This window comes from Carcharodon carcharias, chromosome 14 (genome assembly GCF_017639515.1).
Source record: "Carcharodon carcharias isolate sCarCar2 chromosome 14, sCarCar2.pri, whole genome shotgun sequence".
NCBI classification, from domain to species: domain Eukaryota; kingdom Metazoa; phylum Chordata; class Chondrichthyes; order Lamniformes; family Lamnidae; genus Carcharodon; species Carcharodon carcharias.
In genome coordinates, this window is record NC_054480.1 from 21,308,384 (window position 1) to 21,331,359 (window position 22,976).

The 22,976-nt window shown below is 38.9% G+C and overlaps 1 protein-coding gene across 12 annotated transcripts in view; it reads right to left on the bottom strand.

The window, feature by feature from the left end:
- Nucleotides 1-5,405: 5,405 nt before the first annotated feature.
- The window catches only part of LOC121286839 (nuclear receptor coactivator 3-like), a 268,327-nt gene continuing 250,756 nt past the window's right edge, over nt 5,406-22,976 (bottom strand). For 11 of the 12 annotated variants that reach the window (XM_041203932.1, XM_041203937.1, XM_041203940.1 and 8 more), the window contains 5 exons: nt 20,331-20,636; nt 17,578-17,679; nt 16,404-16,605; nt 14,467-14,641; nt 13,401-13,602 (listed from right to left, as the gene is read on the bottom strand). In XM_041203932.1, coding sequence (XP_041059866.1) covers nt 13,401-13,602; nt 14,467-14,641; nt 16,404-16,605; nt 17,578-17,679; nt 20,331-20,636 — 987 coding nt within the window. Of the gene's footprint in view, nt 11,503-13,400; nt 13,603-14,466; nt 14,642-16,403; nt 16,606-17,577; nt 17,680-20,330; nt 20,637-22,976 lie in introns of those variants that run through there. The other variant, XM_041203942.1, reaches the window with a different exon arrangement.

Consider the following 22,976-nt stretch of genomic DNA (forward strand, 5'->3'; position numbering starts at 1 on the left):
TGCCCTTGTTCAGAGGGTATTTAAGAGCCAACCACATTGCTATGGGTCTGAAATCACGTGTAGGCCAGACCAGGTAAGGACAGCAGATTGCCTTCCCTAACAGACATTAGTGAACCAGATGGGTTTTAGAATAATCAGCAATGGTTTTGTGGTCATTATCAGACTTTCAATGCCAAATTTTTATTGAATTCAAATTTCACCATCTGCGTTCCTGGGACTCAAACCTGGGTCCCGGGAGCACTACCCTGGGTCTCTGGAATACTAGTCCAGTGACAATACCACTATGCCACTGCCTCAATGTCAGCAGTTACTAATAAATAACTTTATAAGCCCTTTAGGCAAAGAAAACTGCTTCTTATTAACTTAGGTGCAAGTATTATAAAGTCTACCTTTGATGTTAGGAAGCAGTGCTTAAATGGTAGCATCATCATGAATGAACAATCTCAAATTTGACTCCTTGCACAAAATTCTTAATCGTAGTTGTGTTACTTTGGGGAGGCAGTGAACCAGGGGCCGGATATCACACTATAAAATGGACTGAGGTTGAGAAATAAATTACTGTGTCACTATTTTGTATCTCACAATAATGAACTTTCTAAACTCAGACATTGGTGTGCAACCCAGTGAAACCTCCAAGGGGGGGGGGGGGGGGGGGGGGGGGGGGAAATATATGGAATTTGGCATCTTGAGGTTAAGGCATAGCTTTAAAAATGTAATGTTATCTGCAAGACCAGACTGCGCATTGACACAAGTCCTAATGTGGTGTGTGGGGCTGGGAGCATTGGGGAATAGAAGAGTTCCATAGATAGCGAAAATTGGTGCTGCAGAGGTTGCTGCACCTGGTGCAGCACTGACCTGCCTTGAAAGTAGCTGAGCTGTTTACGGAATAAGCTAATCCAAGTACTGCTTAAATGCTTAAAAACTGTCTAGAGTAGTGACACTTCCTCTAAAAATAAACAATTTTAATTTGTATAGCTGGCATGTGAAAGATAAATCCACACTGATTTGGTAATTTAATAAGTGACTTCTCTCCTTTTTCTGCACTGTCTCTCAGCTCACCAGCTTACTGCTGGGTTATAGTCTCCCCCAAAAAAGGGTGGGTTGGGGTAGGGGCTGCTGCTCCCCAACCAGGCGGGGAATCTGTAAAGGAGAAAAGATGCATATTTTAAAATTCCACAGTTCACAGGGAAACTCAAATTTCCGGGTATCCTATCCAAAATGCTGCCCACACCCACTCCTGTTAACATCCAGGCCAATTCATATAAAAAGCATTTTACATTCAGGATGCAGCACATTGAGTTATCTGTTGTACCACGTGATAAACGCGTGCAAGTCCATGTACACTTTACTGTGAAATGCCCTTCCCCAAAAGAATTCGTCTAGCGGACAATTTTATTCCATATCAAATGAAGGTGTAATTTAGTATAAATTGTGCTCAATTTACACTGATGTGAACACACATTTATAGTTAATTACATGAAGCACATGGTGTAATTTTACAGCTTATTAGGTGGATGTATCATGCTCATCAGATTTTAGTAGCCCTGTAATGTACTATGTTTTTACCTCTTGAAACATGATCTATTCATGTATTGCAAAAGTTGTGTTAAGCATACTATTCCTTGGCCATGTAGATCCTTTTTATGTATGCTGTGATCACTTCATTTGTACAACTAACTTTAGATTTGCGCTGGAATTTGCATAACTGGTATTAAAAAGGCTGCCTCCACTTCCTAGTGCATAACTGTTGCACTTTTATTTATCTATACATTTTCCAGAAATGGTTGTATATTTACATTTCCAACAATAAAATGATAGATTCATTGCAATGGTTTGTTTTCTATTCAACTAATTTCATAAATGGTTTAAAACTATGATTTTAAAAGTTTATACCATTTCCCATTAATCTGTTTTCCATTCCTGTCCTGTTTCCAGGACTGACATTTCATTATTTTTCCATGTAGCTTATCATCTCTCCTACATTCCACCCCCCATCATCTTTTTCAATATTTTGTTCATCTTGCCCTTAATGAAGATTTTTTAAAAATCTTATTGGAACTGGTTAATATGTCCTCACCTTTGTCCCCACTTTTTATTTGCTCATGGAGTATGAGTATCACTGGCAATACCACCATGTATTGTCCTTGAGGTGGTGGTGGTGATCAGCCACTTCTTGAACTGCTGCAGCCCACATGGTGATGTTACTCCCACTCACTCACTGCTATTAGTTAGGGAGTCCCAGGATTCCAATCCAGCAACGGTGAAGGAACACCCATATCGTTCCAAGTCAGGATGGTGTATGGCGTGGAGGGGAATTTGCTGGAAATGCTGCTCCTATACGCCCACTGCCCTTGTCCTTCTAGGTGGTAGAGATCATAGGTGCTGTTAAAGAAGCCTTGACAGTTGCTGCAGTGCATCTTGTACATGGTGCACACTGCTGCCACTGTACACCAGTGATGCATGGAGTGAAAGTTGAATGGGTTGCCAATCAAATGGTTTTGTCCTGAATAAAATTCCGCTTCAAGTGTTGTTGGCACTGCACTCATCCAGACAAGAGTATTCCATCACACTCCTAAGTTGTGCCTCATAGATAGGGAGGCAGGTGGTGAATCACACCACATAACATTCATCTTCTGACCCGCTTCTTCAGCCACAGTATTTGATAACAGTTAACCCTCAGAATTTTGATGGTGGGGAAATTAAATGATGGTATTGCCACTGAATATCAAGGGAAGATAGTCAGATTCTCTCATTAGAGGTGGTAATTTCCTGGCACTTACAGCCAACAATTGCAATCATTTTCCATTATCCTAGATATGACACCAGCCAGCACAGTGTTCTCCCCCCAATTCCTAATGACTTCAATTTTACTAGGGTTTCTTGATGCCAAACCCAGTCAAATGCTGTCTTGACGTCAAGGGTAATCACTCTTACCTCATTTGCTCTCACTGCTCTTTCTTCCCTAGCTCCCAGATGGCTTTACTACCCATTTATTCTCAGTTCACATATCTATCTCTGTTATTTCCTTTTGATTTCTGCATTTACCTTCCCATCATTCACTCTACATATCCCAAAAAAAAAAAGCACACCTCCATTCCCACCAGGATGGTCTGAAGGCTCTCCATTTCTTCCATTAACAGAGGCCCAACCAACCTCCATCCATCACTACACTCCTCTTATTGGTGGGCCTTGTTCTCACACTGAACAACTTTGCCTTTAACTCCACATTTGCTCCAAATAAAAAAAATTACTAAGGATATCTGCATGTCTTAGATATGCCATTTGTGATATATACAAGAACGAGAGATAGGAACAGGAGCAGACCATATGACCCATCAAGCCTGCTCTGCTATTCAATACGTTCATGGCTGGTGTCGGGCATCAACTGCACTCTCCCACTCACTCCCCATATTCCTCGGTTCCCTGAGAGATCAAAAAATCTATCTATCCCAGCATTAAATATATTCAATGATGGAGCATCCACCACCTTCTGGGATGGAGAATTCCAAAGATGCACAACCTTCTGAGAGAAGAAATTTCTCATCTCAGTCGTAAATGACCATCCCTTTATCCCAAGACTTTGCCCCAACATTTTACATTCCCCAGCCAGCGGAAACAACATTTCAGTGTAAACCCTGACAAGCCTTTTCAGAATCTTGTATGTTTCAATATCACCTTATTCATCTAAATGCCAGAGAGTATAAGCACAATTTACTCAGCCACTCATCATAGGACAGCCCTCTCATCCCAGGAGACAATCAAGTGAGCCTTTGCTGTACTGCCCCCAATGCAAGTATATCCTTCCTTAAATGTGGACAGGCAAAAATTGCACACAGTATTCCATATGAGATTTCACCAAAGCCCTGTACAATAGTAGCAAGACTTCTTTATTCCTGTATTCCAATTCCCTTACAATAAATGCTAACATGCCCCTTGTCTTCCTAATTGCTTGCTGTACCTGCAAGCTAACTTTGTGTTCCTTGAAGAGAACACCCAAGTATGTCTGAACATCAACATTTACAAGTTTTACATCTTATAAAAAATATTAATTTCTGTGCCAATGACCAAAGTGAATAACCCAGTGAATAAAAACAAAAATTGCCAGAAAAACTCAGCATGTCTGACAGCATCTGTGGAGAGAGAGAGAGACAGAGTTAACGTTTCAAGTCCGTATGACTCTTCTGCTGTCAGACCTGCCGAGTTTTTCCGGCAATTTTTGTTTTTGTTTCAGATTTCCAGCATCTGCAGTATTTTGCTTTTAACCCAGTGAATAACTTCCCCACATTATACTCCATCTGTCATGTTATTGCCCACTTGCTTATCCTCTTTGCAACCTCTCTGTATCCACCCTACAGCTTACCTGCCCACCTAGCTCAGTATCAGCAAACTTAGATACATTACTCTGTGTCTTCTTCTAAGTCATTAATATAGATTGCTAATAGCAGAGGCCCCAGCTCTGATCCTTGCGGTACCCTACCAGTCACAACCTCCCAACTTGAAAATGCCCCGTTTATGGCTACTCTTTGCTTCTTTCCATTAACCAATCCTCTATCCAAGCCAATATGTTACTCATAATCCATAAACCCTTATCTTGCCTATTAACCTTTTGTGTGCTACCTTATCAAATGCCTTTTGGAAATCCAAATATACTACATCTACTGGCTCTCATTCATCTACCCTTGCAATTACATTCTCAATAAACAATACGTTTGTCAAAAAATATTTCCTTTTTGTACATTGACTTTGTCTGATCATGATTTTCTAAGTGCATTGTTAAGGTAATACAGTTTTTATGTGGAACATTCCTTGTTGCAGTCCTATTCAGGCCCATCCTTCACTATTTTTCGCCAGTACATTGATGACTGTATTGATGCTGTTTCCGGCTCTCTCCCAGAACCTGAAAATTTCATTAACTTTGCTGTCAATTTCACACCATCTCTCTCCGTCTCATAATTAATCTTCAACTCATCTTGAGTTCTCAGTGCCTATTTCTGGGTATCAACAAATATACACTATAAGCCCACTGACTCTCACAGCTACCATGATTACACTTCCTCATACCGTTTCCGTCCGGTGAAACTCTGGTTTGCTCAATCAATCACTGAACTCTTGTCACAGACCTTCTACGTTACAACAGATCTTCTTCCCCTTTGCACTTTTTCCTAGGTCCCTCCTGGCTTTCATTTGTTTAAAACCTATTACATTTCTAACTTTTCTCAGTTCTGATGGAAGCTCATGCACCTGAAACCTGAACTGTTTCTCTCTCCACTGAAGCTGCCAGCCTGCTGAGTATTTTCAGCATTTTTTGTTTTTATTGGAGACCACCTGTCTTGCTGATCATAAAGTGTTAATATTTAAACCATCAATGCTAAATAAAATGATACACAATGTGGTACAACTGTATGTTTCTTTTAACATTCACATTCACACACTTTAATATCATGAAAATTTATTCAGACATGGCTTATGTGTATTTAATGTACAACTTTTACAGAATGCTTTCTTACAACATCTGTTTCCAAACAGCTGAATAGCAAGATACAGTAACAAATCGCCAAAGACATTTTAAATAGAAATCTTTATTTACAACATTAACATCAAGAGGCAAATAAATCAGTAAAAGCAATATCTGCTAACAACCTTATCTTTTTTAATTATTTTGTGTTTTTTTAAACGAATTCTCTATCATACCTTGCTTTGCATGAAATGTAACATTGGGATACAAATAGCAATATTTGATATCTTCAGACTGAACTAAATTGAATCCTCACTACTCTTCAATACTGTAGGTCTTCTCCAGTTGGCCTTTCAAATATTGCTTTTACAGCATGATAAATTTATTAATTTTATTTTAAGTTTTTTTTTACAGGTGTCTACCACCAACAAAACTTGATATAGAAAATTAAAAACATAAAAATTAGGTTGAGGCTAATGGGAAAAATAAAAAGAAAAAAAGTGACTCATTATAATACCTGCATTGAATTATTCCTTATTTAAATAATAAATAGTTTGCTCAGCTGGGTAAACCTATACATTAGCCATATTAATGTACAATTTGGTGTTATCCGTAAGGAAAGAGTTTGAATATACATGATCTCAGAATTCTATAGTAGTATGCAATCTAAGAATGAAAACAAATCAAAAAATCTAGTCTAATCTCACACATTTTACCTAGAAATCCCAAACTTCCTGGAGCACCCAGTTCAGATCGCACATAATTATTGTACTGGAATTCAAAACAATCATTTTCTGCATTAAAAATATAATTCCATTTTATTCACAGCGCTCTGAACTCATAGTGATGTGAAGCATTGTTAGGTAAAATGATCACTTACTGTCAGGGAAGCGGGTGGGAGGGAGCTAATAAGGAAATCTGGAGATTGGAGACAGAAATGCAGCCCAGCCTTTTAATTTCCAAACTCAGTTGTGGACATTAGTACAGTGCTCGGACTCAAAGAATGATGCCAATTTGCAAACACTATTATTAATGTTTCACCTGGAGTAAAATCTGAATTGTATAAAATTTTCATTAAAATATACAATGTTAGTTCCATGAAATAAGCTTCTCTCCCCTTCCTTCTTTCTAGAAGGTACTGACTCCACAGTGGAATAATGTTCTACAGGCACGGGGTGCCTCAAGTACCTGATCCAAGTAGCCATTACTCATTCGCAATCCTGAAGTGTGTGCATCAAAAGGATATTTGATCCCAGTCGACTTATAGCTAAACTTGCCCCTGTACTTCAGATGTCCATTTCTGGACGAACACCAGCATGATCAGGAGTGAGAATGCTAGTCAATTTCCTCCTCCTCAATCCAGAGTCATTGAGGACAACTGTAGTGTGCCTTTCTTCTCCTCAGCCCCCTCATAGCTAACATCAGCACAAAAGAGAGATCAAAGCTGGAGCCATTCTGGTCTGTAAATTTCAGTTATTCCCTAGATGAACCTACTGAGGTATCAGGGACATAATTACTGCTGGAGTGAGGTTGACTGTACATTTCATGAGCAAATCAGAATATCGATAGCTTGCACGCTTGGGCATTTTTTACTTTTTGAAGCAACAAACAGATGTTCGAACAGGAATTCATGCACTGATCTTTTGTAAATATTGTTCACCTTAAGAAAAAAGGGATTCAGTTGAGGCAATTGGCAGTTAATTCAAGTTTGTATCCTTTATAAATATCCCTGTACAAAAACCCTTTATTAAAACTTGCCATCACAATATTTTTTAAAATTAGCTTGTAGTAATTAGCTGTAGAAACTTATATCAAATGCAAGCATCTCATGCTGCTTCTAAAAAGCCCTATTTTCTCTAAATCATGTGAAAACCAACTCATTTTTGTTACTTAGGAATTCTATCTAATTAATGCCCTTCTCTTGTGGGATGCAAGCAATTTATCCCCTGCCATGCACCTTGATCCAGTACAAAAAGAACAAATTCTGGAAGCAGGCGGATAGCTCTGTAATTCACCTCTCTGTTGAGAATGCAATACCCATGTCGCTCAGGGTCACCAGCTGAAATTGGGACACTCTTTGCCAGTGAAGAACGTTCATACATTTGAGCTGTGGTTTGAGATCTGAACATTTTATCAGGGAATATATTCTGCTTAATGGCCACAATACTCAGAGTTCCAGTATAAGAAATATGGAGATCAGCTATACCATTATGCCTAGATTTAACAAGAAAAGCAAAGCAGAAGTTATAAAATAATAGTGAACAATAAAATATGCACTTTAATTGGTTATATTCTTAAGGACACTCTTCACTGAGTACAGGTATAGTATTTTTAATATCTACTTCCTCCTCAGGATACAGAAAAGTGCAACTGAATATAAATGAAACACAGTTTTCCATATGGTTCTTCACACCAAGAATCAGCTACTGCAATGCAGCCAATGTCAGGTCCCTTACACTATCAGGCTAATTTAGTAGTTTGTTTCTTTTTTTTGGTTAGTTTCGACCTCAGTCTAGATGTGCAGCAAACCTGAGTGTTTTCATCACTTAGCAACCAAAGTAACTGATGTCTTCGCCCCAACCCAGCCCACCCACAGTAAAAGGTTGTCCATGATTAAGCTTTCAATTCTGAAAACTTTCACTCTGAACTACCCATGTATAAATAAGGCAAGTTTGTATTTCATTCCCCACTCAAAAAAAAATCTTTCATTACTTCAGGAATGAGACTCGATTTCCAACTGTGTGGAAACAACAGGCACTCAGCCATTTTTGTTTTCAACTTGGCCAGGCAACAGCTGAACTGTATTGCCTCTGTTTCATGGATTGCCCAGCTCCATCTATGCATGGTTGACTTCAGACAGCCAAATTTTATTTTGGCTCATATGCACACCAGGGAGCACCAGTCAATGGCTGCCAAACGTCTGCCCCGTGTGCAAAATGCAGCAATTAATTGCTGAAAGAAGTCTGCACCAATGCTTCTAGAAAGCTTTCAGGTCATTTTTTAAAAAAACCCTAAATATATTAAGCAGAGTCACAAAGGGATTCTTCCAAAATTAAAAATCAGATGCTGCTACTTAAACCTCTCCTAATAAAACAAAGTTTCTTTCAGTTTAAGAGTAGCCAGCCGACACAGTCAGTAATGTATCCAAAGAACACTAAAATTAAATCAAATATTTGCTTTGTTTCTCGTGGGGTTTGGGGAGACGTCACCAAACAAAAAATATTCAGATGTGGAATGTATCTGCTGCTGTTGACAGCAACTCGTTGTTTTCTTTTAAACTGTTAAGTGATCAATATGATCAGACAAGGCCTCAGGCCATTAGTTGCACAAAACATACCCATTGCTTCAACTAAAGTAGGTTCAATTCAAGTTAATGTTCATAAATGCTGCCAAGAACAGCATTTTTTCTATTCCATTCATCTAGCACTTGCTTGTCTACAAATGCAAGTTACAATAACAAAGTTAACCAGACTTGACATTGTCTTTATCTACGGTAGTTCCAGTAACATTGTATATATTGATTTAAAAAAATAACAAGTCTACAGAGGCAGAAGTGCAGTTGTGGCCTGACACAAACCGCATTAGCAGCACAGAAACCTTACACTTCAGTTGAATTGTTGCATAGATTTCTGTACCATTTGAACATTTGACTTCAGTCATTAGGGGGAAAGGAAGTCTGTTTAAATTGCTGTATCCTTTTGGGAAAAAAGAAGTTCTCAGTGGCAGTAATTAATTTTGCATTAAAATGCTAGTCATGATTTTGTGTAGTCTTGAGGTACATTCTTTTTCTTAACAAAGAATGCACTAGCAGACATGTCCAACTTTGTGAAACACTATAGACTCCAACAGATCAAACAATGTTTGAGTAGAAAGAAATAAAAGCAGCAAACAAGTAAGGTAGAAGGAAAAAAGAACTCACATTAACTAGAACAATGAGCATTCATGGAATAAGAACTACAAGCTAGTTTAGATGTGCAAAATGATTCCACTTCCCTGTGATGAGCATGTTACCTTTATGCTTCTTTGTCAGTCTAAAATCTATAGTTCAATCAGTTTCGCTCAACTACAGTATTACTTTTATATTTCTAATAAACTTTGGAAAGACACTGCAATCAAGAAAGTTATCTTTTGTTTCAACAAATCTGAACACACCCTGAAACCAGTGGCATTAACTGGTAACAGTTATTTTCAGACCAATCTGAACAGAATTCTCTTCTTGCTTCAAAAAAATACACCCCAGTATATTATTACCCACAAAAAATCAAAAGCAATCAAAATTTAGTTTTACAGTTAAACATAAAATGTTGTCCATTGAATTAAACTCTATCACTATGAATTGCATAATGTTCAGTCCTGTCACTCATTCATCAAGTCATCATAGACTTTGCTCATTCAGAATCTCACAGAATCCATAATTTACACTCAAAATAAGGAAATTAGGTAGAATATTATTCCTTTGGAGTACAACCATGTAAAGTAAGCTGATGTGTGAGGCAATATCACGTGAAACCTGTCACAGAATTGAATCTCATTTTTAATGATGCAAATCTCATTCCATCCCCCTATATTTGTAGAAGTAGTGGAATGCCAAAGTTCCGTCTTCACAAAGATCCTTACATCATCCATCACCATAACATAGACACTATGAATTATTGCTCAGCAATTTACAGGCGACCCCTCTCTTCCTCTCACAGAGGTGAGGATGGCCAAGCAGCACTTGATGGGCAATTCTGTCTCAATATAAACTAAATTGAATACTAGTAAGAAATAAATCATTCTTCAAACTTTTGATCAGTTACTGTTTGGCCAATTTAAGCTTTGATTTTCAGGTAAGTTTGATGCAGTTGCACTATTCAGAAGCACCTCTTTTTATAGATATAATGATGGGGAGAGGAAGGTGAGAAGAATGAGAAAAAAAAACTTTCAGAAAGTTAAAAGATTGGCAGCACAGGATAAAATCTGGGTGATCAACATGGAAAAATCTAAAGATTTTGCACATTTATACAGATTGGCTCAATTGTCAAGGTCTGGTGCAAACAGGACTGACAACTTGAACTGGTGCCAAAAGGCAAGTGTACAGAAATAAGAGTCTGTCAAATATTTAGCCTCACCAATGCTGTGCAAAAAAAAAAAATCAGAAAATGTGACCTATAAAAGTGTATATATAATATAATATTGTATTCATTATTTACAAGATATATTCACAGGAGCCAGCTTCCAGGAGTTTTATGCTGCAGTACCTTGCTTTAAGTGAACAGCACGCACCTTGTATTTACCCCATTTGAAATTTTATCTGCAATATTTTAAAATAAAGAAGATTATTGCTTGGCATTGCATATGCAGATTTAAAAAGTTGGAGGTTGGTCATACAGTGTGTTCCACTACAAAATACCAATGGGATATCTAACGCAAAGATGATATGGAAAACAAAAACAAGAAATTGCTAATGTGCAGATATGGCTATACTGATCATGAAACACTGCAGCGATCCTTGACTACTTCAGCCCTCTCTAAAGTGCATCAACAAGCACACTGTCCTATGCTGACACTCAGCAGTCACCTTTTTCTTCCCCTCAAATGTTTGTAAATGTGATGACCACATTACGAGTGACATTTCACAACACTGCCAAACAAAGTAAAACAAGGCCAGGTACTGCATTGAAGTAGATGCTAGATTTGGCAAGCAAAAAGGTAGCAACCAGGTGACATTAAAGGACAATTAAAAACCAAAGCAAATCCTAAACGATTCGAGTTTTTGACCCAGCGGTGTACTGCTGCCAAGAGTCTTCTTTTTGATAAAACAAACACATCTAATAAAAACAGAGAAACAGTTCTCTTTCGTTAAGAAATGTACAACTTAGCAGGCTGGCACAGTGGTTCTATTTGGGCTGCACCAATCCCCAGCAGCACACAAGGTGGCGCCATCTCCATCTGTGTAATTGTCTTTGTTGTATATTCTCACAGTGCATTGCTCTCAAAAGCCATGTGGACCCAAATTAACCATTTTTGGATTGATGATCAGCCGTCCTGAGTTGTCAGCAATATTTCTGTTTCAGGGAAAGGTGAGAAAAGAAAGGGGATTAAGAACATTGAGAGTTTGATATTTACCCCAATTAGCTCAATATAAAATCTACACAATTGAGTCAAATGGCTTACGCAATCAATTTTGGTGCTCCAGGAGAGGAGTGTCAGAGCTGAAGAACACAATGTACTTTTGCTTTCCAAGTATTGTTCTACGTTATTAACTATCAAGTCAGAGAAAGATCAGGTACAGAGCCCAACTTCCCCTACTTTGCCCCAATAACATGTTTCTGCACTTAAGCAGTCCACGGTTTCTCCCCATGCATTTTGATAGTCAGTAAAATGTGAGTTGGCAAGCATAGAAGTGAAATAGCTATAACCAACAATCTCATCAAAACACTACTGTTATCTGCGAAGCATTTCTATTTCCCACATCAGCCACCCTTATAGTAACAAGGGTAATTTAGAGAAGTTGGGGTTCTTGGTGAATCAAAGGAGACAGAGGAGATTTGATAGAGGTGAGCAAGATTATGACAGTTTTGGATAAGATAGACAAAGAAAATCTGTTCCCGTTAACTGATGACACAAGGACTAGGGGACACATATTTAAGGTTTTGAATAAGAGATGCTGGGGTGGGGGGGAATGGAGGAAGAACGTTTTTACCCAGCTGTGTCAAAATTGGCTGCTGTGTTTTCCTACACCTTTCTGAGAATATAAATAGCAGAATAGATAAGGGGAAACCATGGATGTCATATATTTCGCTAATCAGAAGAGATTCTTATATGTCACACAGGAGGTTATTATATAAGATTAGGGCTCATGGGATTCTGGTTAATATACTATTATGGATTGGTCAATCAGCAGAAAACGGAGTGGGAATAAATGGGTAATTTTCAGGATAGCAGGTTGTGACTAGCGGGGTGCCATAAGAATCAGTGCTTGGGCCTCATCTCTTTACAATCTATATCAATAACTTAGATGCAGAGAACATGTGCAATGCAGTCAAGTTTCATAGTGATCCAAAGCTATATGGGAAAGTAAGCTGTAAGGAGGATACAAAGCGGCTGCAAATGCTGACTAGCTAAGGTGATTGGGCAAGAAGGTGACAGATGGGAGTACAATGTGGGGACAGTCTGGTAGGAAGAATGGAAACTTTTTTTTAAAAAAGAGTAAATACCAGTATTCAGAGGAATTGTGGGTTCTTATACATGAAGTACAGAAAAGTTAACAAGGAGGAATAGCAAGCAATTAGGAAGGCAAGCAAAATGCTAGCCTTTAATGCGAGGAAATTGGAGTGTAAGAATCAGGAAGCTTTGCTGAAATTATATTGGGCTTTGTTGAGTCCACACCAGAATACCATGTATAGTTTTGATCTCCCTACCCAAGGAAGGCTATACTTGCTTTAGAGGGAGTGTAACAAAGTTTCACAAGATGAACTGGAATGAGAGCTGTCCTACGAAGAATGATCGATTAGAATAGGCCTATGTTCTTTGGAGTTTAGAAGACTGAAGGGGGGATCTCATTGAAATGTATAAAATTCTTATTGGATGCTAAGAGGCTATTCCCCCTGGCAGGAGACTAGGGATCATAGTCTTAGATAATGGGCTGGCCATTTAGAAATGGGATGAGGAGAAATTAATTAATTCAGAGGGTTGTGAATCTTTGGAACTCTCTAACCCAGAGGATTGTGGACATTCTGACATTGAAAATATTCAAGATTGAGATCAATAGTTTTAAGCACTCAAGAAAAATCAAGGGATATGGGAATTGGGTGGGAAGGCGAAGTTGAAGTAGAGGATCAGTCATTGAAGACTCAAGAGGCCATGTGACCTACTTCTGCTTCTATTCTTACATTACAACAGTAACCACACTACTGCATTAGCTGTGAAGTGCTTTGGGAGGTAGCAAGATCATGAAAAAGTTTTATATATATCCTACCTGTTCTGGACCCATGGTTGACATCCCTGACACAGACATTGGAGTCATACCCATTTGCCCTGGCATCTGACCCATACTGCTGCCACTGGCATTTACTGGCATGTTGGCATTCATATTCATCAAGCTGTTGTACGTGCTGGCATTTGCCTGTTGCCCAAATTGCTGTGGAGACTGCTGTGGAAATGTACTGCAAAAAACATGAAGTCAATAAAATAAATTGACATACTCCTCTGAACCCTTAAACTGGCTACAGTAGTTTATTCAAGGAACTGAAGTGTGCATAACACAAAGTAGGTTCAGGTGAAGGAGGCTTTTTGACACTTTTGATTTCATCTTTTCAAAATACCAGTCCTACCTCCTCCCATTACAGCATCTAGGAATTTCTGGGTAAGCTCAGTATGCTAGCACTAACTACTGTTCCAGCTTTTGATCACCTTTTAAGTAATGAAATAATTACAGATATTGGTCCTTCATAGCTTGTTGCTTTGGCAAGTATTCTTTTAGCTTTATTATCTCTCCACTATTAAATATCAGGTTTATTCAAATTACATTTAGCAACAGTGCAAAGTAGTTTCTGCTTCACAGCGACTCTAAAGTTGTAGCATACATTTCGAGCCAGGACATAACCCAACACCGAAGAGAGGCAGTATGAAACTCATAAGAGTAATCTTGTATTGCTTTGATTGCATGAAGTGTTAAAATTGCAGTGTAGAGTCAAAGCAGTTTTAAAGAATAGTTAATGAATCTCTTGGGCTATGTAGATTTAAAAACAAAATCTAATTGTCATAAATTTAAACAAAATACAACGAAGATGCTACCGCCCAAACACATAGAACATCTACACATTTAAAATTTTGTTGCTGGGAGAACAGTTTTGCAACCACATATGAACAGAAGCATGCATGATCCAGCAGGTAGTGTAAACAATATACTCTCTGGTTGGAACCAACACTGCAGCGTACGGTTCCCTCCGAAATGTTTTTTTCAAGGCAGAAAATATCGAATAGTTCCTCAGAGCACATGAATTAATGACAGCTCTATTACAACATACCTATTTCCACCCATGTTTCCCGTGGACCAGCCCTTCATGTCAGTTGTTGTTTGGTAGACAGAAGCTGCCTGAGGGTGCTGCATCATGGGATTCTGTGAAAGCCCTATTCTTGACATGAGTGCATTATGGGGGCTGGGAGCCCTGCCAAAAGTTGGGTCAGGTTGTTGATTCATCCCTGTACAAAGAAAACTGCAGTTAATCCACAACTAATGCAACTAATAGAACCACCGAAACAAATCATGTCAACTTAATCAACACGCTATTTAAAAATACCCGTGACAAGGATGTATCATTGTAATTCCAGCATAAAATCGACAGATTTCCTTTTTTCTAGAGTCTTTTTCATGCTGGCTCTTACTCGGGTAATGTTCCTCAGACAATGGTAGCCCTCTTGTATCTTGTCCATGTGAAAACTCTTCTTGTGCTTGCCTGGACAATAATCAGTCAACAGGCTAATTGATTGTGCTCAATCAATGAGGGGGGCAGTGATCACCACTAAGATGGATTCAGTTTTCTCCAAATACCCATATAAACTCATTTCCCAGTAGAAGATTGCTGGATTTTTGCCCTCATGAGTACAGAGGCACTGAAGTTAGTCGCAGTATCTCATCTTATGCCCTGGCTGGTCTGTATGTGTAAAGGGTCACCACTAGATCTCTGTGAGGTCATGTGAAAATCAGGATTACATTGCCCATGATTTACCAAGTAGCTATTTAAAATATTCCACTCAAGGCATTCCTTAAGGTCTCAATCAGAGATTAAATTTTACAAGTTCCTGCTGTTATTTACTGAAACATGGTCAACAAAAAGTGGAGATACAAGGAAAGGGAAAAATGCATCAAAAAAAAAGAGAAAAATGAAGTTAAACTAACCAAACATTTGAGCAATTGAAGAGATGTTAAAGAAGGAGAAATGAAAGCATTATTCAAATAAATACACTAAGCAAAAAAAAGGTAAAAACCACTTGAGAAAATAAAATTATACCCAAATCACCTGTAGTGGTAGATCAGCGAAAGATTTAAAAATGAGGAAAGAGAATGTTTTAGAACAAAGCTTAAACTGCTCAAGAATAAGACATAACAGGCATAACTTCACCAACAACTTATACTTACTTGGTGCTTTTAACACAGTAATTTGTCTCAAGGCACTTTGTCAGATTTGTCTGATAATATCTGTGACTGGGTGCAGCATTAAGACAGAGACAAAAAACTTGATCAAAGAGATAGGTTTTAAGGAATGACTTTTTAAAAAGAAAAGTATAGAGGCAGAGAAGTTTAAGGAGTGGATGCTAAATCTTAGGGCCTAAATGGCTGAAGGCACAGCCACTAATGGAGCTGAGAAAAATCGGGGATATGCGAGGCGCCAGGTTTTGAGTACAACCAACATCTTGTAAGGTTGTAGGGCTGGAGGAGGATCCAGAGATAGGGGAGGGTGACGCTATGGAAGAATCTGAACACAAGGCTGAGAATTTTAAATTGAAGTGTTGCTGAACCAGAAGCCAACGTAGGTCAGCTAGCACAGGGGTGTTGGGGGAATGGGACTTGTTCCGAATTAGGATTTGGGCAACAGAACTTTGCATGAGCTAATTTACAGAGGATGGTAGATTCAAGACTAGCCAGAGAGCATTGGAATTGTCAAGGTTGGAGGTAACAAAGGCATGGAAGAGTGTTTCAGTGGCAGTCAGTCTTCAGCTTAATAATTTCAGTGAATGGTGTGAATAACTGAACTTGACTGTAAGAGCCTAACCAATCTGTTTTCCCCCATTTTCATCATTCTGTGGGTAGTATGATACAAGAAATGTCCAACATTGAGCTATAAAATGCAGGCATATTTGGGGGAGCTGAGGGACATGGAGGACAAATGACAAAAGCTTCTGAGATAAAGAACAAGTGAAAGGCAAAACAAATGACAAGACTTTGCTATCTTGAATTATATACCATAATTTGGATGGTACGTGAATTGCTGTGGTGATGCTGGGGTTATCTGAGGACCTCCCATAGCACTTTCCATGCCAGTGGGAGCTGTTACATTGGGTGGAGGGCTGAAGCCTTGCTGTTGCTGCTGTCGCATAATCATGGCTCGTTGCACCATCTGTCTCTGGCGTTGACTCAGGAGCTCTCGATGCTGTTGGGCCATCATCTGTGCATTGAAAAAAGCCTACAAATGAGTGCAGAAGACATAAGCAGCCCACTATAATCTACAGGCCAATTAATTAGTATTGGAATGTAATCAATTGATCTTTGTTTGAATTTATATGTCGTTGAGCATTGAATGATTTCAACAGTACCAGAGACCAGCTTTGTGAAACAAGCACATGATCATTTTATGACTGGTCCAAAATTACCTCTCTCAAGGATAGTTCAGATGGTCTCTAATCCTGATCATCTTCTGCCCAGTACAATCATAATGTTAATAATGTAGACTAATGCACTTATCCAGATATATCTATTAAAAAAGTGTCTGCACAGCATAAGTTCTCCCAGGCCTGGACAGACAGAAATAGCTGCTTCATTTCTGCATGCACTGGTACCATTATACTTTAGCAATTGCTGTAATCTTCCTCATCTCCTCATGGTTCTCATACTCCTTGTTTAACAATAATATTCAGTTACTGTAAGTTATACTTTTTTGATCCAAAACTATTCTTGTTCTTCATGGCAAGTCAGAAAACAGATGTGTGAAACAATTACTTCGGGTAGGTTCGAGGCAATGTTCCCTGTAAGCTGCTGCTCATGGCTGCTCAGCAACCCAAAAGTCCTTGCTCAGGCTGCACATAAATCAGCCCCTTTAAATTACCACACCTAGGTGGCAATGCAAAAAGAAATTAAAGGGCTCATGCACATGAACAAGCACAATCCAAAAAAAATTTAGAGGGAGCTTTGGTTAGAAATCATTAAAAATTTATTCAGCAGATTCATTCTATCACAGCCTCAGATATAGCATATATATTATGCACTCTCAACTATAGAAAAACTATTCACACTTCACAAGGACTGTCTTTCACACACCCCACATGGCTTAAAAATTGGGCTACAAAGAAAAACAACATATTTTATACACTAAACACATATAAATATGTTAAAAATAAAAGATGAAACACTGGCCACTTACCTGCGCCATCATTTGCTGTGATATGCCTGGTCGGAGAGCTGGATTGACTGCATTGGGGCTTTCTAGTTTAACTCCAAGGGGCGGACGGTTTGGGTTCATAAGCTTCAAAACACAAATTTCAAATGTCTTCCTTATTCTGATTCTAATATAAAATGCACCCACATCATTGCAGCATAATTCTTTTACATCCCTTACATCTTCTACACAGTGGGAAAAGCCAAAAACAAGATTGAGTGGTGACATAATTAACTGAGTTCAACTCAATTATCAGGAACAAGAATTACCACTCAGTATTCAACTGTAGGAATGTTACTCAAAGTGACCAGGTAGTTTAAGATCAAAAAAGCAAACAGTAAATTTTCCTTCATTAAGGAGAAATAAGTTTTGACTCCCTATCTCCATCTAATCACCAAAATCACAGCAGCTATAGGCAAAGGAACACTTCAGGAATTATGGACACAAAACTGGGCCCGTAAATGGATACGTGCAGGCAATGAGCTACTTCTGGTTTCCAGGTGAAGCAATGATTTACATGTACTTCTTTCAATTTAGTCTACTGCATTTGCTGCGCCAGTGTGGTCTCACACAACTATAACTGGCTGTGAGGATTGCAGTTCTCTATATTTAAGCTGGCGGTTTTGCTCCCTGCATCAGATTTCTGGCTCTGTGATCAGCTGGAACCAGGCATGAAGACCTGAGCAGTTTGGGGGCACAATTCCTTCATTTCCTTGCCTTGATCTTGGTTACTAAAAATATTTAATATGGTCTGTTATGTAGATATTTAAGAATGAGAGTTTTTCTACAGCCAAGATACTATGAATCTTCAATGGCCAAATGAAGCACTGTAGAAACAGGGGTTTCAATTTCAAAGCAACATTAGCTTCACCACTTAAAATTCCAGTAGAATGTGAAGGCATTAGAGAGTATGCAGAAAAGATTTGTAAGAATGGTTCCAGGGATGAAGATCTTCAGTTACCTATATAGATTAGAAAAGTTGGGACTATTCTCCTTGGAGAAGGTTGAGAGGAGATTTGATAGTATTCAAAATCATGGCGGGGTCTGGACAGAGTAGGTAGGGAGAAACTGTTCCCATTGGTGGAAGAATCAAGAACTAAAGGCACAGATTTAAGGTGAATGGCAAAAAAAAGCAATGGAGGCATGAGGAAAAACTTCTTCCACGCAGTGAGTGGTTAGGCTCAGAAATGCACTGCCTGAGAGTATTATTGAGGCAGGTTCATAGAAGCATTCAAAAGGGAATTGGATTATTTTCTGAAAAGAAAGAACGTGCAGGCCTACAAGGAGAAGGCAGGAGAGTGGCACAAAGTGAATTGATTCAAAGTTAAATGTTCAGTTCTTTAAACAATCTGAAACTTGGGTTGACTGAGAACTGAAACTATCAGAAAGATTACTACAGTGAAATGAAGAAAGAAACAACAGAATTATTGACCAGAACAAAGAACATGGCTTAGAAATTCATTCATGCTGTGCCCATTGTACAGGTATAAAATGGGTACCATACATTTAGAGCTGGAAATGCACCTCCTCTAATCTTGGTTTAAGCATCAAGGGCCCAAGCTGAAAAATGGCATTAGGCACTTTGCAAATGTAAATAAGAGCCAAATTAGTTTGCCCTAAACCCAGCTGATGCTGGGCCGCTTGCATTTAAAAAGACATGTTGACATCTGGCCTAGACCAACAATCTGTGAAGGGATGACTGCAGACAATGAGCTACTACTGGTTTCCAGGTGAAGCAATGATTCACATGTACTTCTTTCAATTTAGTCTACTGCATTTGCTACGCACAAGGTATTCATTGGGGAGACAAACGCAGATTGGGTGACCGCTTTGTGGAACACTTCTGTTCGGTCGCAAGCATTACCCTAAGCTTCCAGTTCTGCTTGCCATTTTAATTCACTATCTTGCACTCTCACTTATTTCTGTCCTTGGCTTACTGCAGTGTTCCAGAGAAGCTCAACGTAAGTTTAAGGAACAGAATCTCATCTTCCAATTAGGCGCTTTACAACCTTCTAGACTCAACATTAAATTCAACAACTTCAGACCTTGAACTCTGTCCCCCACCTTGATTCTGGGGTTTTTTTTGTCATCTGCTGGGCAGAATCTTGTTTTTCATGTTTTTGCTTTCAGACAGTTGCTCATTATACTGTCATTCACACTTACTATGGACAAATGCTTTGGTTCTTTACTACAACCATTACCACTCCCTTTGCCTTTTGTTCCATGAAATCTTTGTCATTTAATCTCTCCTGCCCTATCCCAGACCTTCCCCTTTTGTGTTTTCTCCTCTTGCCACCTTTCAATGGTATAAAACATTCCTGCCTACCTTCCTTCAAATGCCAACTCTGTTTCTGTCTCCACAGATGCTGCTAGACCTGCTGAGTATTTCCAGCACTTTCTATTTTTACTTCAGGTTTCCAGCATCCACTGTGTTTTGTTTTTATTTTATCTAATACTGGCTATCACTCGAGATCCCTCCTGATCGAAATCACCCCTTTCGATCGCTCTCCCAAGACCTATCTGAGGGCTCGCTGGAGATGCCTAGCAGTTGTTCACAGCTCACCATTCCAATATGCACAAGGCCTACTTGTTCTGGTACAGGGTTCAGACTACTAGTGTACAACTTCGAACCCACCTTCTTTATCTACATGATAAGGAATTAAATTTTTAAAATGTCTTAAAAAAAAAAACACATCTTCAACATGGACAACGTGACTCGCAGCACAAGCTGCTCTTACCTGCTGCTGTCCTTGTAACCTCTGTTGAAGTTGCAATCGAAGTTGTTTGGGAGCAGAAGCATTCATCATGCGATGCCGGGCAAAGTTTGCTCTGGCATGAATGTTGGGAAGGGGGAAACTGCCTTGTTGACCCATTTGATTCATCATGGGGTTAAAGCTTGGTTGCTGGCCCTGCATGGAAGGATAACATCCCTGCACTGGACCAGGCTGGGATGGAAATGGTTGACCATATATCGTTTTTTGTTCTAACATCATGGTTGTGTCCTGCCCTGAGAACAGTTCTGAGTGTGCCTCAAGAGGTTGAGCCTAGGCAGCAAAAATAATAAGGATTAATCCAATTTATTCTGCAAAATCTTAACAAAAGGTAAAAGTGTCCTAAATGTTCATCGCTATTATCTTTAACAAATTCAAATTCTTTATTTCAAGTTCTATATGTAGACTGCAACCCAGTTCTTAGTGCAATGCCACTATCCCTGTTCTGTCAACCCAGCTTGTCTGATACAACACCATAACCTTTCTCTTCACAGACTTTCACATCTAAAGTTGTGAATAAGTCACAGACAGGTTTGGAATGCAACATAGAAAAAAAAACTTATGGCTGATGTGCTTCACATCAATTTTTGATCTTTGACAGTTTGCTGAATGCATGCAAAACTTTACAGGACAAATAAAAGGGAGAGTTTAATTGACTTGGTTTAGTTAGTTATATGAATCAAAATCCAAAGGGGAAAATTGGTTAATCCACAACCATGGGCACAAAACCAGAAGTGCAATTGTAACACCTGCCTCAAGAGGTTGGCCTAAAAATGCAAGCTAGTCTCAGGGCCCCATTATCACAGGGCCAACAACCCACAGATGCCAACTGGGCAGTCTGTTGATCATGCCCAGAGCAAAATTAGCTAGCTTGACTGCCAACAGTGACTGTCAAGTCGGTCTGGAGAAGGCAGCAAACAGGATGAATGCAGGCCGCTGTACAGTCTGTAAAGCTAGTTAGATCACATGCAGCGTAAGCTCCCTTCAATTTCTGACCAAATTTTAGAGCGGGGAACTTAGACAGGTTAAGGCACCTCATTAGCATATGCAAGACAGCTAATGCTGAAGTATTGCTGAAGAGACAGGTCTAAACTTTTCGTCTTGCACTCATCAGAATACTGCCGTCATCCCGTTATACTGATGTTTTTGCGAGTGTCCTGATGAGTGGAAGACAAAAAGCTCAGACATATCTGTCTTACCAGCAATACTCAAGTTCTGTACTACCAAACGACAGCCAATTCTCGTTTAAAATAGAGATCCAGAGATCTCTGAATTTCACTTGAGCTGACATGGCATCAGACATATTTCCTTTTCCCTTGAAGCATGGGCCACAGTTCCACAAGCTGGTCAATTTTTGCTCCTATTTTACACTGAAAACAACTGCCAAAATGGAGTGCACCCCACAATCTCCAGTTGAATACAGTAACACATTTATCCATTTCTTCACTTTTATTTAAATGTCACAAAGGAAATTAGAGTAAATGTCAGTGAGAATTTTATTACTGTACATACTGTTACAGGTATGTAGCATTTTTTCCATATACAGACAATAATTGACATTGCACCTGATAGCAAGTTTGGTGAGCCAGATTTGAAACATACTTCATTATGGCACTAATAAAATGGCCTAATTTTATCAAATTTAAGTGTATAGCTATACTCATACTTGCTCTTCCATCACCTGCCAAAGCAGAGCCCGTGAAGTAATTGAAAGTTTTTCTTAAATAAGACAAATCGGCATGAATGGCTACAACAACAAATTATATTTTTTGGGGTTTATCAACCCAAATTGCTCAATTTAATTGAGAAGCTAGATGCATATCCCAAGTATCCAGCCTACGGGTACCCTATGAATACTTATGAAATACAAATTTAAGCTTTAAAAACCTAGGGATATTTAAACGTGAAGGAATCAGGAAGACCAATCAGCATAACCACAGTACACCATCATTTAGGTCCTTTTGGGAAACTGATCCTTTTGCTCCTCCCACATCAATTTACTTCACTCTCTGTCAACCCAGAAATCTGGCTATTGGACATCAGTAAAACTATCTAGAAATGAACTGTTACACTGATGAAATTAGATTACTTCATTTCCTTACTTAAATTCCACCATCATCTCTTCTTTGCTGCCAACACCTGTTTGTTTTAATTAACAACACAGACACAGGGCCAACAGACCAAGTCTACGAAGAACAGAGTAGGTGCCAAATTGAAATTTATACCAAGACAACATTAGGCCTGAAATATAGGGAGATGTAGGAAATGCTGAATGCAAAATGCAGTTGAAGCAAGGAATGTCTGTATTTAGAATATGATCTATGTTGCCAGATAATGCACAATTTGGACATAGGAGAAAGTATTACACAAGAAAGCTTTAACTACTTGCTAATTTATTTTGACAACTTTCCTCAGTCCATGACACATGCTACCAAAAAGAAAATAGATATTCCTCAAAGTTTTTTCTGTAAATTGGTGATGCCATGCTAGTGCATCGCACCGTCAAAGAGCTTTCTGAGGTTGAATTACATTGATGGGTGCAATCTGCACTGAGTCATGAAATACCCAACAATAAGACTGTTCAATGGCAGCACAATGTACAAACCGTTATTT